Source organism: Thunnus thynnus, chromosome 4 (assembly GCF_963924715.1).
Source record: "Thunnus thynnus chromosome 4, fThuThy2.1, whole genome shotgun sequence".
NCBI classification, from domain to species: domain Eukaryota; kingdom Metazoa; phylum Chordata; class Actinopteri; order Scombriformes; family Scombridae; genus Thunnus; species Thunnus thynnus.
This window is the reverse complement of record NC_089520.1, coordinates 29,390,811-29,407,087: the sequence shown is the minus strand read 5'-3', so window position 1 is coordinate 29,407,087 and position 16,277 is coordinate 29,390,811. Positions and strand designations below refer to the sequence as shown.

Below are 16,277 nucleotides of genomic sequence, written 5' to 3'. Positions count from 1 at the left end.
CTAGAGGGCAGTAGAGACTTCAGGTGCATCACCAGGTGGTTTTATCTACAGTATGTCTGTTGATTCACTGAACAATTTTGTTGTTCAAGTGGATGTGAAACCAACTTATTTAATGTTTAAAATGTGAACTTTTTTCTACACAACATTAAAGATTCTGATTCTTATATTCACTCACATTTTGCATTTCTAACTGTCAACCACAGTAACATGTAAGAAGCGAGCAAATAAGTTTCAACTGATTACATTCAATAAGCTACTTGGATCTTTTAAATCCTTAGTGTGACACTATGCAAATATCACAGTGAAGCTGTAAAATATTATGAAAATTAACAGATTAACAATTATGCCACAAAAAATCCTAAAACCATACAACACTGACCTGCTGCTGGGTCAGTCATTACAAACTGCTGCTGTGCGGCCAACTTTATTCAAATCAACAGAGCTTTAGTTTCAATTCTAGTGTAGATCTAAATATGTCAGGCTGAATATGAGACAATGTGTATAAAATTATGGTGAATGTTTCCACTTTAAGAAACGGTGCAGCCATAAAAAAAAATAGAATTGGGACAGAATATTGTCCTCAGAGTAAACATTGCATACTTTCAATTAAGAGCTGCAACAAACTGATGCAGATTATATGTGATATTGTCAGACAGTGTGAAATATGAAGATTTTAAAAGCCTTAAAGCTACTTATGGAGAAATAAATAATAAAACTTGATGTTAAGGGTTAGAATAATACTATAAAACATAATAAGATTACTATTGACAATCACAGACATGGACATAAAGTAATATAATACAGTACATTATTCATAACAGGTACAAATAATGAGGTGGGTGAAAAAATAAAGATATATTGAATACGAAAAATGATCAATAAACACTAACGTTCCACAAAAAATAATAAACAGGCAGCTGCACTATAGTAAAAAAAACAAACAAACTAAAAACACATTATTATGATAGTTTAAAAAAGAGAAAAACACAATTATATACATGCAGTTATGCTTAGATGCTTCTACATATGTGTGTTGTGTTGAGACTGTCGGAGGAGTAGCCAGCAGAATACTGAGATTACACAAAATCATCCATATAAAAGTTATGACGTCTCAATGATGAGCAGCAAAGTGCCACTCATCCACCTTACTTCATTGCAGAGACGCACACTCATAATACACTGCTACTACACAGCACATCATGTTCAGATCACAGTCATGTGCCAAGAAAAGCACACACACATTAGTTATTATTTGTGTGTGAGTGAGTATGTGTGTGTGTGTGTGTGGGAGAGAGAGAGAGAGAGAGAGAGCTCTCCTGGGTATACCACTGTCGCTGCAGGCCCTGTGTGGCAGAGATAAGACCACCGCCTACACAGAAGCCTGCTTCTTGGGAATTAGAAAGCTGTCCCCAAAGTCCACTGGTGACACACAACACCATCCATCTCCCAGTTGCAACCTCCCAACTGTCCAACAAGACATTCTAGTGTCAGCTCAACCTGCTTCTGTTGAGATACTGTCAACAGAACGGCCATGCTGTGTGTGTGTGTGTGTGTCTGTCTTTGCGTGTGAGAGTTGTACGGCACCCTTTTCCAGCGGACACGCACAACCGCGGACATGCTGCAATGTCCTGTAGGTCTGTGTGTACGTCTGTGGTGCTGTATGACAGAGAGCGGCGGGCCTGTAATTCCTGGGCTCCTCCTTTCATCTTGATAACGCCTTATCAGAGCAGAGCAGCCCGCTCACACAGCGGCAGCCGCCACATCCCTGCCCAGCTGTCCACACTGCCACACACAGACCTCATCTCACACTTTCAGTCATAATGTTACTCATTCACACAGACTGCTGCTTTCCTGTGAGCAGATCAGCTCTTTTCAGTTCAGTTTGTATATAATTGTCACAGAGGAAAGTTTCCATGCAGATAGAAGCATAAATACAAAGAGATAAACCTGCTGTAGACACATAACACAATAAATTAGCATTAGAGACCATTTATCCTCCCATCTTTCTCTTTTCTCATTATGTGTTTTCATGGTCATGGCAAGCTGGAGCCTTCCCAGCATGCACTGGGAGAGAGGTAAGAAGCATTCTGCACAGGACTCAAAATACATTCACACTTACAAACAATTCAGGGTTTCCAATTCACCTGACGTTCAAACTTTGAACCAAGGGCCTTCTTACTCAGGCAACCGTGCTAACCACAAGGTCACAGTCCTAATTATGGCAAGAAAACAGCCAAAATAATACTTTAAAAATAACTGATATTACCAATAGTCTCCTTGCAATCATGCAGTAAATAAAAAACAAAGAATTTATTTTTCCCCCATGGGTCAATTGGTTGTGCAGCAGTGTAACACAGCACATGAACACAACCTGCAAATATAAAACCATAAAATAAGTACAAAGAAAGCAGATTTAAACACATTTAAACAATTTAAAACAAACGATTACAATATAAATACATATAAATAATGTCAAATTTAGAGGTGTCTAGGATTTGGGTCCTGAGTCAGTAGGTTTGTGTGCTCAAGTCTCCTTTTCCTCACAGATAATGAAATGCTCTGAACCGTCCTCGCTGGGAAGTCTCCGTAAAGGAGATGAAGGATGTTAGAAATACTCATGAGGTCATGGCTCCTTCTTGAGGCTTTTATAGATAACAGCTGTTGTTTTCTTACCTGGTTTAGTTGGAAAAAATGATTAACCCTTCAATCATACTGTTTTGCACATCTTAAAATGCCTTATTTTTAAGAAAATGCAGCAAAAAAATGCAAACAAAGATGTAAAGAAAGCATACTGAGGACATGACCTCTATGTTTTCGGTTGTGGAGAGTTGTTCTTGCTTGACACCAACCTCTGAATTTTACTATAATATATTCAGCAGTTTGTTTCTGTTGGTAGAGGATGAGAATTTCGTGCCGAGTAACTGTAGAAAGCATGAAAAGCCTTTAGGAAACGAGTGGCTCAAATACAAATGTGTGCCACAGTTACCATGACCTATTTATTGATTTGCATCTGGCCTAACGGATGCAGTTTATCTGCCCGTCACTACCTTCAGGAGATATTGTCTGCGCCGGTTTTTAAAAGGTAGAAAAAGTCCTAGTGTTGAAATAAAAAAGGCCTCAATTCTTCCCAACTGTTTTCCTCCCCTGATTTCCCTGAAAACTGTAAATGAACAAAGAGAGAGGAAAGTTGGGGAGCTGCTTTGACTATCAAATGACTGGGACAGTGCGGGGCTTGTGCACAGCCAGGCCGTGTCCTGACCATATCTCTCTCCATGATTGCAGCTCCACTGCCAATTTGCATTACTGTGTTCCACTCTAAGCTTTGCTGGACCACAAAGAAATTGAGTCTTTGCATTTTATATTTGCTTTGTTCAAATGTCTGTCAAACTCTTTTCCATGTGGGTCTGGTCTTATCAGGGGCTGTATGCACATTTCATCAACAGACAAAAAGCACCCATCCTGCATGCTGACTGCTGACAGCAGCTCTATGACATCCTGTATGTTTCATTTATGTGTGTATCTGCGTAAATATTAAAACTTAGACATAGAAATATATATATTTCACACACACACGCGCGCACACACACACTCACACACACACACACATATATATATATATTGTTCAGCTACATCTAATTGTTTTATAATGGCCATGGTTTTGTGCTGATACACTTTTTACATGTGCTGCTTCCTCTGGAAATGATTCAATATACAAACATGTTATCATTACTACATTACCATCACACACAGCCATGAGGAACCAAGATTTAAAGCTGACACCTTCACCTTTTGCCTCAGATGTCAAAAGCCCCTCCTAAGACCAATATTCAAACTATTTTTATTTTATATTCCTAGATGAATTAGACACATTTTGAAAAGTCAGAGCTGTAAACATGTTACATCTGCCCTCATACAAGCTCTTTCTGTCTGGATCAAAGAGGTGTGTCTTTCAAAAAAGTTGTCCCCAACCCCTCCCACAGACTGTCTCTTAGCCCTGAACTTTGCTGGTGGTTTGAGAAGTTGTTCTTCTAGCCATCAGTCCATACTGAGGTAGGCAGTCGCGCTGTGCCACCATCCACCTGGCTACATTAATCTAACCCTGTGTCCTAAACTCACCTCGCTCAGACCACTCAGGTAGGTGACCCCTCGGCTCTTTGTCTCCTGTCGCTCTTATTCTTCAGTGGACACTGGTGTTTAATGGATCTGGTAGAAGAATAACTGGTTTATGAAAGCATATTTATGCATTTGAAACTTTTGCTGGTCATTTAATATCACTTCAGAACATTTATTGCTTGATTGACTGTAACCTGTGGAGATATGAGAGGTGAGGACTTTGCTTTAGGAGGACAGAGATTCTGTTTTCCTCTCAATGACATTGATAGTTTCTCTCAAACTTTATTTAGATTAATCATTTAATATATTTTTTAACTTTCTTAATTTAGATTTACATTTTTCTCCAACATATCGCCATGCATTTATCTAACTGTATGCTTTTAGATAACTTAGTTCAATCAATTTATATCCAATTAACTTAATGTTGTATGTAAGTAAACTTATTAATATAAATAACTGTACTGCCCATTAAGCTTTCAATAAGGACAGCCATTAAGCCCCAGATTGATTAATCATCTCTGTGTAAAGCTTATATCTGAGGCAGTTTCAGTCCAAATTATGAAATCCATCTAAATGCGATTATGTGCGTCAGTTTTTATTCCTTGTTTCCTCAGTGCAATCTCATTTGATCGTCTCCCAGTAACGTGCCGTCTCACTCCGCTGTGCTTTTTTACATTCGTCACATTTCTAGTCTGACAGATTTCTATTAATCAGATGAGATTATGGTGGTGTTGTATCAGTGGAGCTGGATATATTTAGCATTATAATAATGCAGTCTATCAGATTTTCTCAGACTTTATCAGACACTATCTGCCTCTTCTCTTTCCTCTTCTCTTTCCTCTAAAGATATGAAGCGAATGTGGCCTTGTCCGTCCCCGCAGTTCACACATACTGCTTTGTTTGTTTCACTGTCACTTTTTCTTTAAGTTTTTGTTTAATATTATTATTTAAGGACAATGTGCCTTTTATGTTCTAGTCTTTCATCTCAGTGATTAAGAAATGTATCATTGAAACACACCACATACATGTAGACGACTGGTGTGAGAATCTCACGTAATCTTGTAAGCAGTGGAACAGAAATTGCTGCTAAGACAAAAAAAAAAACCTGAAGTTGTTTTTTTTAGTTGGAGCACTGTGCTGTTTGTCCACCCTGTGGGGCGTCCCTGAGGACATATCTTTTGCATTCTTTTAACTGGCACACCTATAGTTGAAAGGCCACTGGTAACCGTTTGGTCACTGGCTACATCCCCACACTTATAGACCCATTTATTTTTAGTTTTTACTTTCAGCCACAGTCAAATGAGGATCCTAGAAAAGGAAGTTTGAAGAAGCCGGCTGTCGAGAGATCTTGTCTCTGATAACTTCAAGTTACACTGGTTGTTGTCAGGGGCGGACTTTATTTTTGATTTTTTTTTTTTTTTTTAACTGATGCTCTTTGTTATTGCATTATCCCCTTTGCTGCTAACACTGCAAATTTCCCTGCTGTGGAATTAATAAAGGATCTTATCTTATCTTTACTATTAGTCAAGTTAGGCAACTGCCTGGGGCCCCCAATGAAAAGGGCCCCAAAGAACTATAGATTTATTATGATGTTTGGATGTGAAAATTATTGAATTACTATTGTTACTATTCTAACTCATTGTACCCCGTAATAACTTACAACAACTGTATACTTCTACTTCAGAAGAAAACATTGTGGAACTACATTTACCTGACAGATAAATGTTATGTTGCAGATTTAGATTTTACTCACAAAATATAAAAATTAAAATATGATGCATTATTATTCATTAAGTATCCAGCTTTATATAAAATAGTGAGAATTAAAAGCTCCACCTTAAACAGACATTAAGTAAATTTAAGTACATTGTCAAATACATGATTCCTCTCTGTCACTCTTCACTGCAAGTAAAAATTTGAATGCGGCATTTTTACTATGTAATATTAATAGTTTTACTATTAATAGTTTATATTTTTACTTGGCTGTTGTGAGGTGAAGGGTGTGGTGAATATCTGCCTCAATCAAAGTTACAGTAAATCACACAGTGGAGATGCTGGACACATTTAATTCCTGCGTGCCTTCATACAATCTGACTTCAGTGCTCAGTTTTTGAAAAATGAACCTGATGTTGCATTTAACGCGAATCTCAAATACACTGTTGATTTCTCCAAGTCTGTGCACTTTCTGGTTGTCCTGCCACAGGTTATCAGCATGGAGGATTCCTCAGAACAGTCCCACTGGGTGTCTCCATCTCTGCTCAGCTCAGATCCTCTGGCCGCTTTCTCCTCTGAGCCCAGCCTGCTGCCTCCAGGAGAAGAGGGAGAGCCCTTCTTCTCCGGCCAAGACTCCGACTACACCAGCCTGCCCTCCTTCTTCTCCAACCCGAGCCACGGCCGAGCGCCGTCCACCTACAGACATAGCTCGGGTCAGTGCTCCCACCCACTCTCACCCATCAGACCCACCTACTCAATCATGATGCTTTAAAAATGATGATAAAAGCTGTAGATGACTTTGCCTATTCTGTCTCTCGGCCCTAAGTCCGACAGGTGTTCTCCTCACCAAGTCTCATCAGCAACCTCCAGCTGCTGGACGCGCCGGGCGGCCACTCCCTGAGCTCACCCTACAACCCTCCGGCCTCCACCTGGAGCAGCAGCCCCCTCACCAAGACCCCTCTGCACTCGCACACCCCAACCTCCCTGTACACCCCCAGCATCACCTCCTCCTTCACCACCTCCAGAGATGGATACTCTTCTCCGGGCAGAGACGGCAGGGAGAGCCCCCGGCTTCAAGAGGCCCTCAAGGCTGAGCGCATGAGCCCGCTGGGGGGTTCGGGGGCCAGCAGCAGTTTTCTGAATCTGACCCCTGCGGCTGGGAGTGTGTACACATCGTCAACCCACTCCCACCCCCACATGCTGAGCCCTTACAGCTCGTACATGAGCGGGCCTCAGGAGTACAGCTCAGCCGCCCTCTACTCGGGCCCCGGGGCCTGGATAAGCCCCTCGTACTCACCTAAAATGCGCAACAAGATGAGGATATCCACTCCAGGTGAGAACACAATGAGACATGTTATATTCTGTGACTGGATGTTGTTTGGTCCGTAATTTAATTACAGGAAAGATGGGTCAACAATTTTATAAAAAAACATCTGAAATTGAAAGTTGATTCTTGAAAACAGGCAAAACAGTTTCACCACAAGGTTCATTGAGAAGCTGTTCTGGAGCTTTCAATTGTATCACATGATCTTCTTCAACAGTTGTCATAGAAATTGCATGACAAGTGGGAAACTCCATCTGCTGAGGAGGATCATGTGATCTGATCAAAAGCTCTAGAACAATAGACCTTGTGGTATTTTTGTCCACTAACGAGATATTAATTCGCCTCATGTTTAGTGGACCATGAGCGAGAGTAACTGTAAGATATTTGTTCAGATTCTATTTCCAAATATTGCCTTGATTTTCAGAAAGTATTTTTCTCTAAAATGTGTATGTGGCATTTTGTCATAAACCCTTGTACTCCATATACTAAAGTGTGCAGTAAGAACCGTGTACTTTTGATTTTGAACAGAGGCCAGAGAGTGTGTTAACTGTGGAGCCACAGCTACGCCTCTGTGGCGCCGGGATGGTACAGGCCACTACCTGTGTAACGCCTGCGGACTGTACCACAAGATGAATGGTCAAAACAGACCTCTGATCCGGCCCAAGAAGAGACTGGTATGACACACTGAGGTTGCACTTGTTTTGGTGGCTGACTAGAAGAAAATGAAATATTTGCTTTTTTTTAAATCAGTCAATAAACTACAGTCCGTTTCACTTTTTGGAAAAAGAAATCCTGATGATTTCCTCTCTGTGTTTCAGATTGTCAGCAAGCGGGCAGGTACACTGTGTGCCAACTGTCACACAAGCACAACAACACTGTGGAGACGCAATGCCAATGGAGAACCTGTGTGTAACGCCTGTGGGCTCTACTTTAAACTGCACAATGTGAGTCAGTTAGCTAAAGAAAGCATCCCTAAACTGCTGCACAGCTCCATGTCTGACATATGGAGTATTTTACCCAACATAAATATGCTAAGGAGTAAACAATTTAAAAAAAAACAATTCCTCTTTCCTCACAGGTCAACCGGCCCCTCACCATGAAGAAGGACGGCATTCAAACACGCAACAGAAAAGTGTCCAACAAGAACAAGAAGAGCAAGAAGGCTGCCATGTTGGAGTCGTACTCGGATGTGAACCAGCCATCCTCCATGGACGACAACTGTGGGCCCTTTTCCCTCGGCCCCGGGACTCTGCTGACCTACAGCCACACGCCGCACCTCATCCCAACACCGTCGCCACTGCACCCCTCTGCCAGCTTACCCTACACACACCACCTCAACACTGGTATGGTGCCAACACTGGTGTGAAAGAACCAGACAACCTTTACTGCAGGGGGACACAGTTCTTACCAATCAATGCATATATAATTATAAATCAGCACGCTTGCTTGCTTGCCAGTTACTTGTGTGGATTTGTACATATGTGTTTCTACACTGGATGTCATGTGAATGAAGTTTTCTGTTTATTTTCACTGTATTTTAAGGGGGAAACTCCAAGTTTGTAGATATTATTTTGATCCAGAGCTTGTTTTAATTCAGAGGAAATTATTCTACTGAGGTTCCCGCACATGTATACACACTGATAGGAATTGTTTCAGCTGTAAATATTAACTAAAAAACCTGATTTGATTGCCATATCTGTGTCCTAATCCCTCTTCTATTATTCATAATGTGAAATTATATTTTGGTTTTGTGTTGTATGGGTCTGTTTTGTATTTCCAGAATTGATATTTACCATGAAATTGAAGCTCTACAGGGAAAATAATAAAATGTTTGACTCATTCCGTTGGAGTTGTGAAGGCTGTTGTCTTTGATGTCATTTGAATTCTCAGTTCATCTGCTCAGTTCAGTGAACTGACCACAGCAAAGCCTCCTGTGTGGAGTTATTGTACTCTCCTGCTCAGGTATAATAGTCTCTTTGTGCAAGGCAGCGCTCCACTTTGACAGTGTAATTGTACATAGCGGGTTATGCAAATTCACCATTCCGCAGAAGTGACAAACATTCAACTAAAGTGCAACACTTTTATATGCAACTGCTTTCAAGTTTAGAACACCTCTGCCGGTTAATGACCGACTGTTCAAACACACATGCAAACAAGGTCATGTTTGTATTTATTACTCAGTGCTGTTTATATGCTCATGAGGGGGATTTTTTTTTTCAAGCATAAAATTTCCACTCTCATGTCATGCTTGAATGCAAATGTTAGAAGCTACCGAGAACTTGCTTAGTAATGATAAGTGACGATATGTTGAAATGATAAGTGACGATATGTTGAACCTAAAAAGCTGAAGTGTAAAAGAGTTTAGAGTGGCTTCACAGTGGACCTTTTTCAGAATACGTCTTGCTGTGTTTTATGTAAATATCAGCAATCATCATGTTGCGTCATGTTGGGTTACTGTGATTGTTTATACTCACTATTACTCACTACAGTATTATCCCACTCAATGAACTAGAGATAACTGTTATATTTTGATCAAAACTTGTGGCCATGTCTTCACAACTGATAGACAAGATTAGATTATTTAGGGGAAAGGTTGCTTTACAGAGTATTGCATCAACTGAAAAACTCCCTCTAAATGCCATTTCATTAGCAGACGCATTTTATCTAAAACGCCACACTGTAAACACAGTACAGTGGTGTGTGTGTGTGTGTGTTTTATGCTGAGGAGCAGGGCTGGGGTTGCTCACTCAGGACTGCGGGATGACTGATAAGTTATCACTGAGGCCACAGACCCTAAACCATCCACCTGCGGCTGGCATCGCCACTCTCACACTCCCTGTCAGTTAGTCTGCGAGGGGCACCGTTTACACTGAAGTATTTAACATACAACGCTAAAAAGAGTTATGACAGACAAACAAACAGATGTATTATTGGTATCATATGAAGCAGTAGATCAATACATCTCTACATTCTTTCAGTCTGTTTGCTCAAAAGAGTTCAGTTTCAGTGTCAGTCATGTATGTCACCTTTGGGCCAGCTGAACCCAGTCCTTTTTTCAGATTTCATAATCTGTGGACACATGCAGAACACTTCACAAGTCTATAAACGATAACATACATCGCTGTGCTTGTTCTCATAGATTTGTGCATGCTTGAGTGCAGACTTGAGGGAGAAATAAGACTTTCATTTATGCATTTGGTTTCGGCTTGCTGAGCACAGCCCAGTGAACATCTGGGCATGCCACCCACTCGTGACACCGCATGACACACACACACATACACACACACACACACACACACACACACACACACTGAGAGTATTGGTGATCAAATCTGAGGTAGAAATGCTGATTATTTTCTGATACCTGAATAAAGAATAGATGAAAATTTCTTCACTTCAATTTTATTAGCAGTCAACCAATGTTATGTCTAACTCCCCTGATTCCCAAAGGACCTTGATAATGGGAATTTAATACAAGGATGACCTTTGAAGTCACACAGTGAGATTTTTTGGGGTTTTCTATCATTATCCATTTCCAACATCTACTCAATGTTTACTCTAAATCATGCTTAAGCAGAGAAACCTTTAAAAATCCAATTTTTTACCCCCTCAGGTGATATCAGAACCTTCATGAGACACGTAATTGAGTGCAAAAAAAGTGAAACAATGTAAAAAAAAAAAAAAAAAAAAAAAATCATTTGGCAAGCATGTCTATAATTTATACTCTTTTCCTTAACTGTCTCTATCTGCTGTTTATCTGCTGCTGCCGCCAGCTATGCTCTGGGGAAATGGCAACAAATGACAGGGATAGATTAGCAACCACAGGCCTGCTCCAGTTCACTCTCAAGGCCATCCGTTAGTGGCCTTCTCTCTCTCTCCTGCTCACTTGTCTCTTTTCCCATTCAGACTGTTGTAGGACATCCTTGGTTGTAGTAGAAGCTTTTATACCATGGGCGCAAGTCATTTGATAATATGTTTTCTCTCTGTCAGTCTGGGAGACTCTATAAGATATATTAAACTCATCTCTGAGCAAATGTGTCTTTTTATTGTGTCTTTTTTTTAATAGCAGATTTTCTAAAGGATGACTATCTGAATTGCATGTCAGCACAGTACAGTTACATCTAGTAACACATTGTTATTATTAACATAACTATAACTTGATGTGTAGTATGCTCCTTTTGAAACACGTGGTACACATGCACCCCCTCATGGAAAAAAGAGAACACTGCAGCTCAACATTTTCCCCAACGGACAGGATGTAAAACCCTGAACCCTGCAGTTTAGAGATAACACTCGTGTGTGTAGTTCGTACTGTCATGTACATTGTTGAGGCCCATTATGATGGTATTGAACTGATCTTTTTTTAAACAATCTATATAATACATTATATCTCCCAAATATGATCGTCTGCTCCTGTAAAAACTTCCTGTTGTAAATCTGATTCCTCTCTATCTGATGAAGAGAGAATTTGGGCTTGAAATGTACTTTTCTTCATTTAATAAATAAGAGTTCTTTGGGAGATAAAGTATATATTGCACAGTTACAGATTTTTGTAATCTGGACGATATAGACTTTTTCAGATAATCTATACAACAAACAAATCAAGGACACAAGAATAACATAAATATATTTATTTTTTTGAAGCATGCCTAAAACTCCAGTACAGCCAACAAAAGGAGCTGAGCATTACACAGTGGAAAAGGAAATATAACTTATACTCTCTGTCAGCTGTCAGTTGGTATTCTAAGTGATAAAAATTGGTCCTTGGATAACACACAAAGGGAAAAAAAAATAAGCAGTCTCATCAAACCAGCTGAATCTGTTTCACTGTCTCTTAGCTTATCAGGTTCATTTAAAGCACTTTCAGTCTTGAGTAACACTCTTTAACAACTGAAAATCTGCTGTGTGAAATAAAAGACACAGGACAAAGCGGGGTGAGAAGTATAACAGCTCACCAAGCTACATATCATGGACACTCCCACAAACTGCTTCAGCCAAATCCACATTCTGTCAGTGCACAAGCAGACTGGGCTTTTTTGTAAACATTAACTATTTAGTTTTGTTTTGTTTTTTGTTGGCGTAGCATTACACGAGGGGTGTGTGCGGCGGTGAACAGGATGCAGCGCCTTCACTGTTTCTTAGCGATGAGCACGCCGACCAGCACTCCCGTTAGCAGCGCAACTCCAACTAGCAGACATCTCCTCAGAGTCTCCCGAGACGCTGTCGCTGCTGCAGCTGCGTCTCGCCCAAAAAGCTCCACAAAGCAGTCCTGTAATGGAAATTTAGATTCAGACAAAAAGAGGGAGAGGAGTTTTGTTACTAGATAATGCATTGGTGTCTCTACATCCTGCAGCATTTTCCATCATCAATTATATTTTTGATTCATAATTTAATGTGTAGAATATAAAATAGGGACAAATATGCAGTAAGGTAACAGCTTTAAATGTCTTTCATCAGAAAAACAGTAAAAAAAAAAAAGAAAAAAGAAAAAAGAAAGATTCAATTATGTGGCATTTTTGCTTGATAAATGACTGTAAATCTATAAATCAAAATTGAGGCAGATTAACTCTCTTTGGAGTGATGATGAATGGATTAATTGTGTCAGAACTAATCTGTTTTAAAGGAATATGCCACTGAAAATCTACAGTCGTGGCTAAAAATACTGCCATCTTTACACTATACACACACACACAAAAAAATGCAACATTTCTTCCAGAAAATCATTGAAATCAAAAGTATGTATTCTCTGCTTTACAGTGACACAAAACAAAAAAGATGACAAAAACATTAATAAAGAAATCTGATCCTTTGCTTCACAGAAATCCTACAATGTACTGGAAACTGTTACAACTGTATCTTTTAGAAGTTTTGAAGAAGAACAGCAGAATAGTGTATTATGATGCAGGAGTAGTTTGAGTTTCTGGGTCCCTACTGGAATCCATCATAACTGCTATAAATCTAAGCTGACTGCAGCTGCCGTCCTCCATCAAGAAGCAGGCTACAAACCTTTCAGGACCAACTTTCAAGCCTACAGGTGATGAGTATCTGACACTAAAAACTATTTCTTTGAGGTACCATAAATGAAGGTGTGTCTTGAGTCCATCCCTCTGCCTACTCACCCAACCTCCTTGGCTCTGGATCCATGGGCTGATGTGCTCATCCAGGTAAATAGTCATCCAGTCAACGATGCGGGAAACCAGGTCGCTCATATCCCTCTCTACGCATTTCACACAAATGGCACCGCCAAAGGTAAACAGGCCCACTATACGTCCCCAGTTGACTCCGTCCTTGAACACCTCGTCCATCACGCTCTTAAAGCTGTGGTAGGCTGTTTCAGGAGTGATGTCAATTTGTGAGGAGAGGTCACTAAACGCTTCTGAGAAGAGCAGTTCAAACTTGTCGGCTGAGTTCTGAAGTGCTTCCTTCACGGCCTCTATGTCGCCACAAGGGGATGACGACGCCCCCAGCCGCCCACTGCCGTTCCTGCTGGTGACCAGCAAGCCGTTACTGGCAGCTGTGGTGGCCTTGTCTCTCTCAGTCCTTCCACTGGCATCCTCTGGCCTCAGCATAGAGGTTGGGTAGTTCTTCTGAGACAGCTTGTAGCTTATAAAGAACTCCACCAGCTCTCTGTTACTGTACGGCATTATTTCCAAACTGTGGACCTCCAACACACAGCCAGTCTACTCAGACCCCATCGTTTCTGCTGCCATCCTCACAGCCTGCAGCTGTCACATCAGAGCTTCTTCTCCTTATGTTGAAGCTAGCAACAGCAGCCTTGAAGCATACAGGGATGAGAAAAAGTCACATGAACTCCTGTCATAAAATATTTTGCAAGCCGTGCTGCTGTATTTTAGCATCCACTGGTTTTAGCTCATTTCAATTCAGTGTGAGACTCTATCAGCAGACTCTTAAAACTTGCTTGAGTTGTGTGTTCAATCACAGGGGACATCAAATCTGTCTGTCAGCCCACTGATAGGCGCCCTTTAAGCGCAGATTGATTTGAAGTGTCTGGACTGCATTACTACACAATGGCAAAAATGAATGCATATCTGATGTTCACTGTGATGGACCACACTACAAAAAAGCAAGTTTCAAGTTGCTGCTAATAGTTTTCATACTGTACTGTCATAAATAGAAACCAATGAATCCCTAGATAGGTAACTAAAATGCATAAAAAAAATCCAAAACTGTGTAGCATGAATTTGAAAATGTAAAATGTACTTGATGACTCTTATAAGACGACAAACAGCTGCATTGCGTTAGTCCATGTCAGTACCTTTCCAACTTACCTACCATGTCTGTGGCACTCAGCCCCAAAAACATGAAGATTTCAGTCTTAAATATCGACTTACAAATAGGCCTATTTATATTTCATTAAATAATCATAATAATGATTTTCCAAAACTACTGGGAATTGTAGTTTGTAGCAAACACTACTCAAATAGGAGTAAATCATGCATTTGTTTGGGACTATTTTCAGCTGAGGATTTTATGCACTAGTGAGTATTTACAGCAGATGGATAGTGTATGTAGGATTGACTCAAAATAAACTATTATGCCCACGTGGCTCATTAATGTGTTTTATATCGTTTTTGAACGTTGAAGCTGTTTGTGGCACAGCTGCAATACTTGTGCAATACTTGTTAGTGAGGTCATCTCAATGTTGTTTTGGTCTTTTCATGTGATTTGTTGGCAGTCGGAAAGATACAGAATATTACCAGACTTAATCTCGAAGGAACACACACAAAAAAAAAAAAAATCGCAGAAACACTGGTGTGGTCCTTTAAATGACCAGCGTGAGTGATTAGTTCAAACTTTCATCATATTTTAAAACAAGCTCTTGAAGAAAGTTATTTATGTGAAATTGGTCTCAGTTTAGCAGCTGTCACATATAAATTGTCTGATAATAGAAGAGTTTGTGTTTATAGTTGGTCCATCAGTGTAAACAGCTCAGTGAGTAATTCACTGTTAAACGTCATGTTTAACGGTGGATGTTGTTTGGGTTAATTAGCGTCAGTTTGAGCAGCAGCAGCACTGCCCCACACACAAGTTAACCGTGAGCTAACTAACATCAGATAAACAGCAGCCAGGAAGCTTAGCATTACGAAATCTGGAAAGATTAAATTATTACGAGTAATATGGAGCCAGATGTGTGTGTCTAGATGCCAGCCTGATCACAGCTGGATCTATATCACAGCTCTGGCTACGAGTCAAGTATAACGTTATATGCCACCAGTTTTAGCTACATGCGCTAACTAGCTGTTTATAAACAGTCCATGGGAAACGCGTGAAAAACAACCACAAACTACATCCATTGGACAGATATGAGGTAATCATTATTGACAGTTATACTTACAACTGCTGAAATGTTGTTTTCCCTTTGAAGGGTGCAGCTATGGAGTTACTAAAGGTTGGAGTTGTGGATGCAAACACAATATGGACATTTTTGCAGCTACAGACTCTGCGGCCTGGACAGTGATGCACGCTGTTGGTTGGCCAATTGTGCTATTGTAAAAGCCGGAAGTCCCGCCCCTGTCTGCTTCTGCACCAATCAACATCTAAAGGGACCGGAAATATGGGCCCACGGAATGACAACAAAACATTTGGAGAAAAGCATGTAGTTTATTTATGAACTGTAACAGTAAGGCACCTTAATAATCATTGTGTACTCAGAAAATAGAATATTGTAGTCATGTGTCTAGTCTCAATTCTATTTTTATAGTTTTGTTTGAGTTAATTTAGTTATTGTATATATTTTAGCCCTTAATTGTATTTTTATTTTACCTACCTCGATTTCTGTCAAATGGCTGCTGTAATTTTAATTTCCCTTTGGGATTAATAAAGTACTCTATCTTAATTAAAGATGTAAAGAGCAAAAAAGCTGAGAATACTTTCAATATTTTAATTAATTCAGCTTGAATTTAAAGACTTTAATGGACTCCCTCAGCCTATAGTTTTCACTATTTTTAATATCATATATTGTATACATATGTTGTTTTTTTCTTTTTAAATGCATACATTTTTAAAAAAAATATATACATTACAGTGACTTGGGACAGTCAATAGTAAATATAAAGTGTAAACTAACCTCTGGCTGATCATAAAATCCACTTTACATACATACATA

General features: G+C 39.9%; 2 protein-coding genes across 2 annotated transcripts; one reads left to right on the top strand and one right to left on the bottom strand.

Annotated features, from left to right (window-relative positions):
• The first annotated feature begins 3,980 nt into the window (after window positions 1-3,980).
• gata1a (GATA binding protein 1a) lies at window positions 3,981-8,999 on the top strand. The gene is made up of 6 exons (XM_067588225.1): window positions 3,981-4,134; window positions 6,317-6,539; window positions 6,653-7,159; window positions 7,679-7,824; window positions 7,969-8,094; window positions 8,229-8,999. The coding sequence occupies exons 2-6, from the start codon at window positions 6,326-6,328 to the stop codon at window positions 8,514-8,516; spliced, it is 1,281 nt and encodes a 426-aa protein (XP_067444326.1). The 5' UTR covers window positions 3,981-4,134; window positions 6,317-6,325; the 3' UTR covers window positions 8,517-8,999.
• A 2,767-nt stretch (window positions 9,000-11,766) lies between these two features.
• On the bottom strand, window positions 11,767-15,664 carry LOC137182001 (bcl-2-like protein 1). The gene is made up of 3 exons (XM_067588223.1): window positions 15,507-15,664; window positions 13,270-13,924; window positions 11,767-12,419 (listed from the first exon to the last, which is right to left on the bottom strand). The coding sequence occupies exons 2-3, from the start codon at window positions 13,792-13,794 to the stop codon at window positions 12,279-12,281; spliced, it is 666 nt and encodes a 221-aa protein (XP_067444324.1). The 5' UTR covers window positions 13,795-13,924; window positions 15,507-15,664; the 3' UTR covers window positions 11,767-12,278.
• Window positions 15,665-16,277: the final 613 nt, after the last annotated feature.

Bases quoted from the DNA above. Each gene is read 5' to 3' on its own strand.
- LOC137182001 (XM_067588223.1), bottom strand. From the start codon at position 13,794: ATGCCGTACAGTAACAGAGAGCTGGTGGAGTTCTTTATAAGCTACAAG. The intron at 12,420-13,269 runs GTGAGTAGGCAG...TTTCCATTACAG, and splicing joins TCCAGAGCCAAGGAGGTTGG to GACTGCTTTGTGGAGCTTTT.
- gata1a (XM_067588225.1), top strand. From the start codon at position 6,326: ATGGAGGATTCCTCAGAACAGTCCCACTGGGTGTCTCCATCTCTGCTC. The intron at 7,160-7,678 runs GTGAGAACACAA...GATTTTGAACAG, and splicing joins GATGAGGATATCCACTCCAG to AGGCCAGAGAGTGTGTTAAC. The intron at 8,095-8,228 runs GTGAGTCAGTTA...CTTTCCTCACAG, and splicing joins TCTACTTTAAACTGCACAAT to GTCAACCGGCCCCTCACCAT.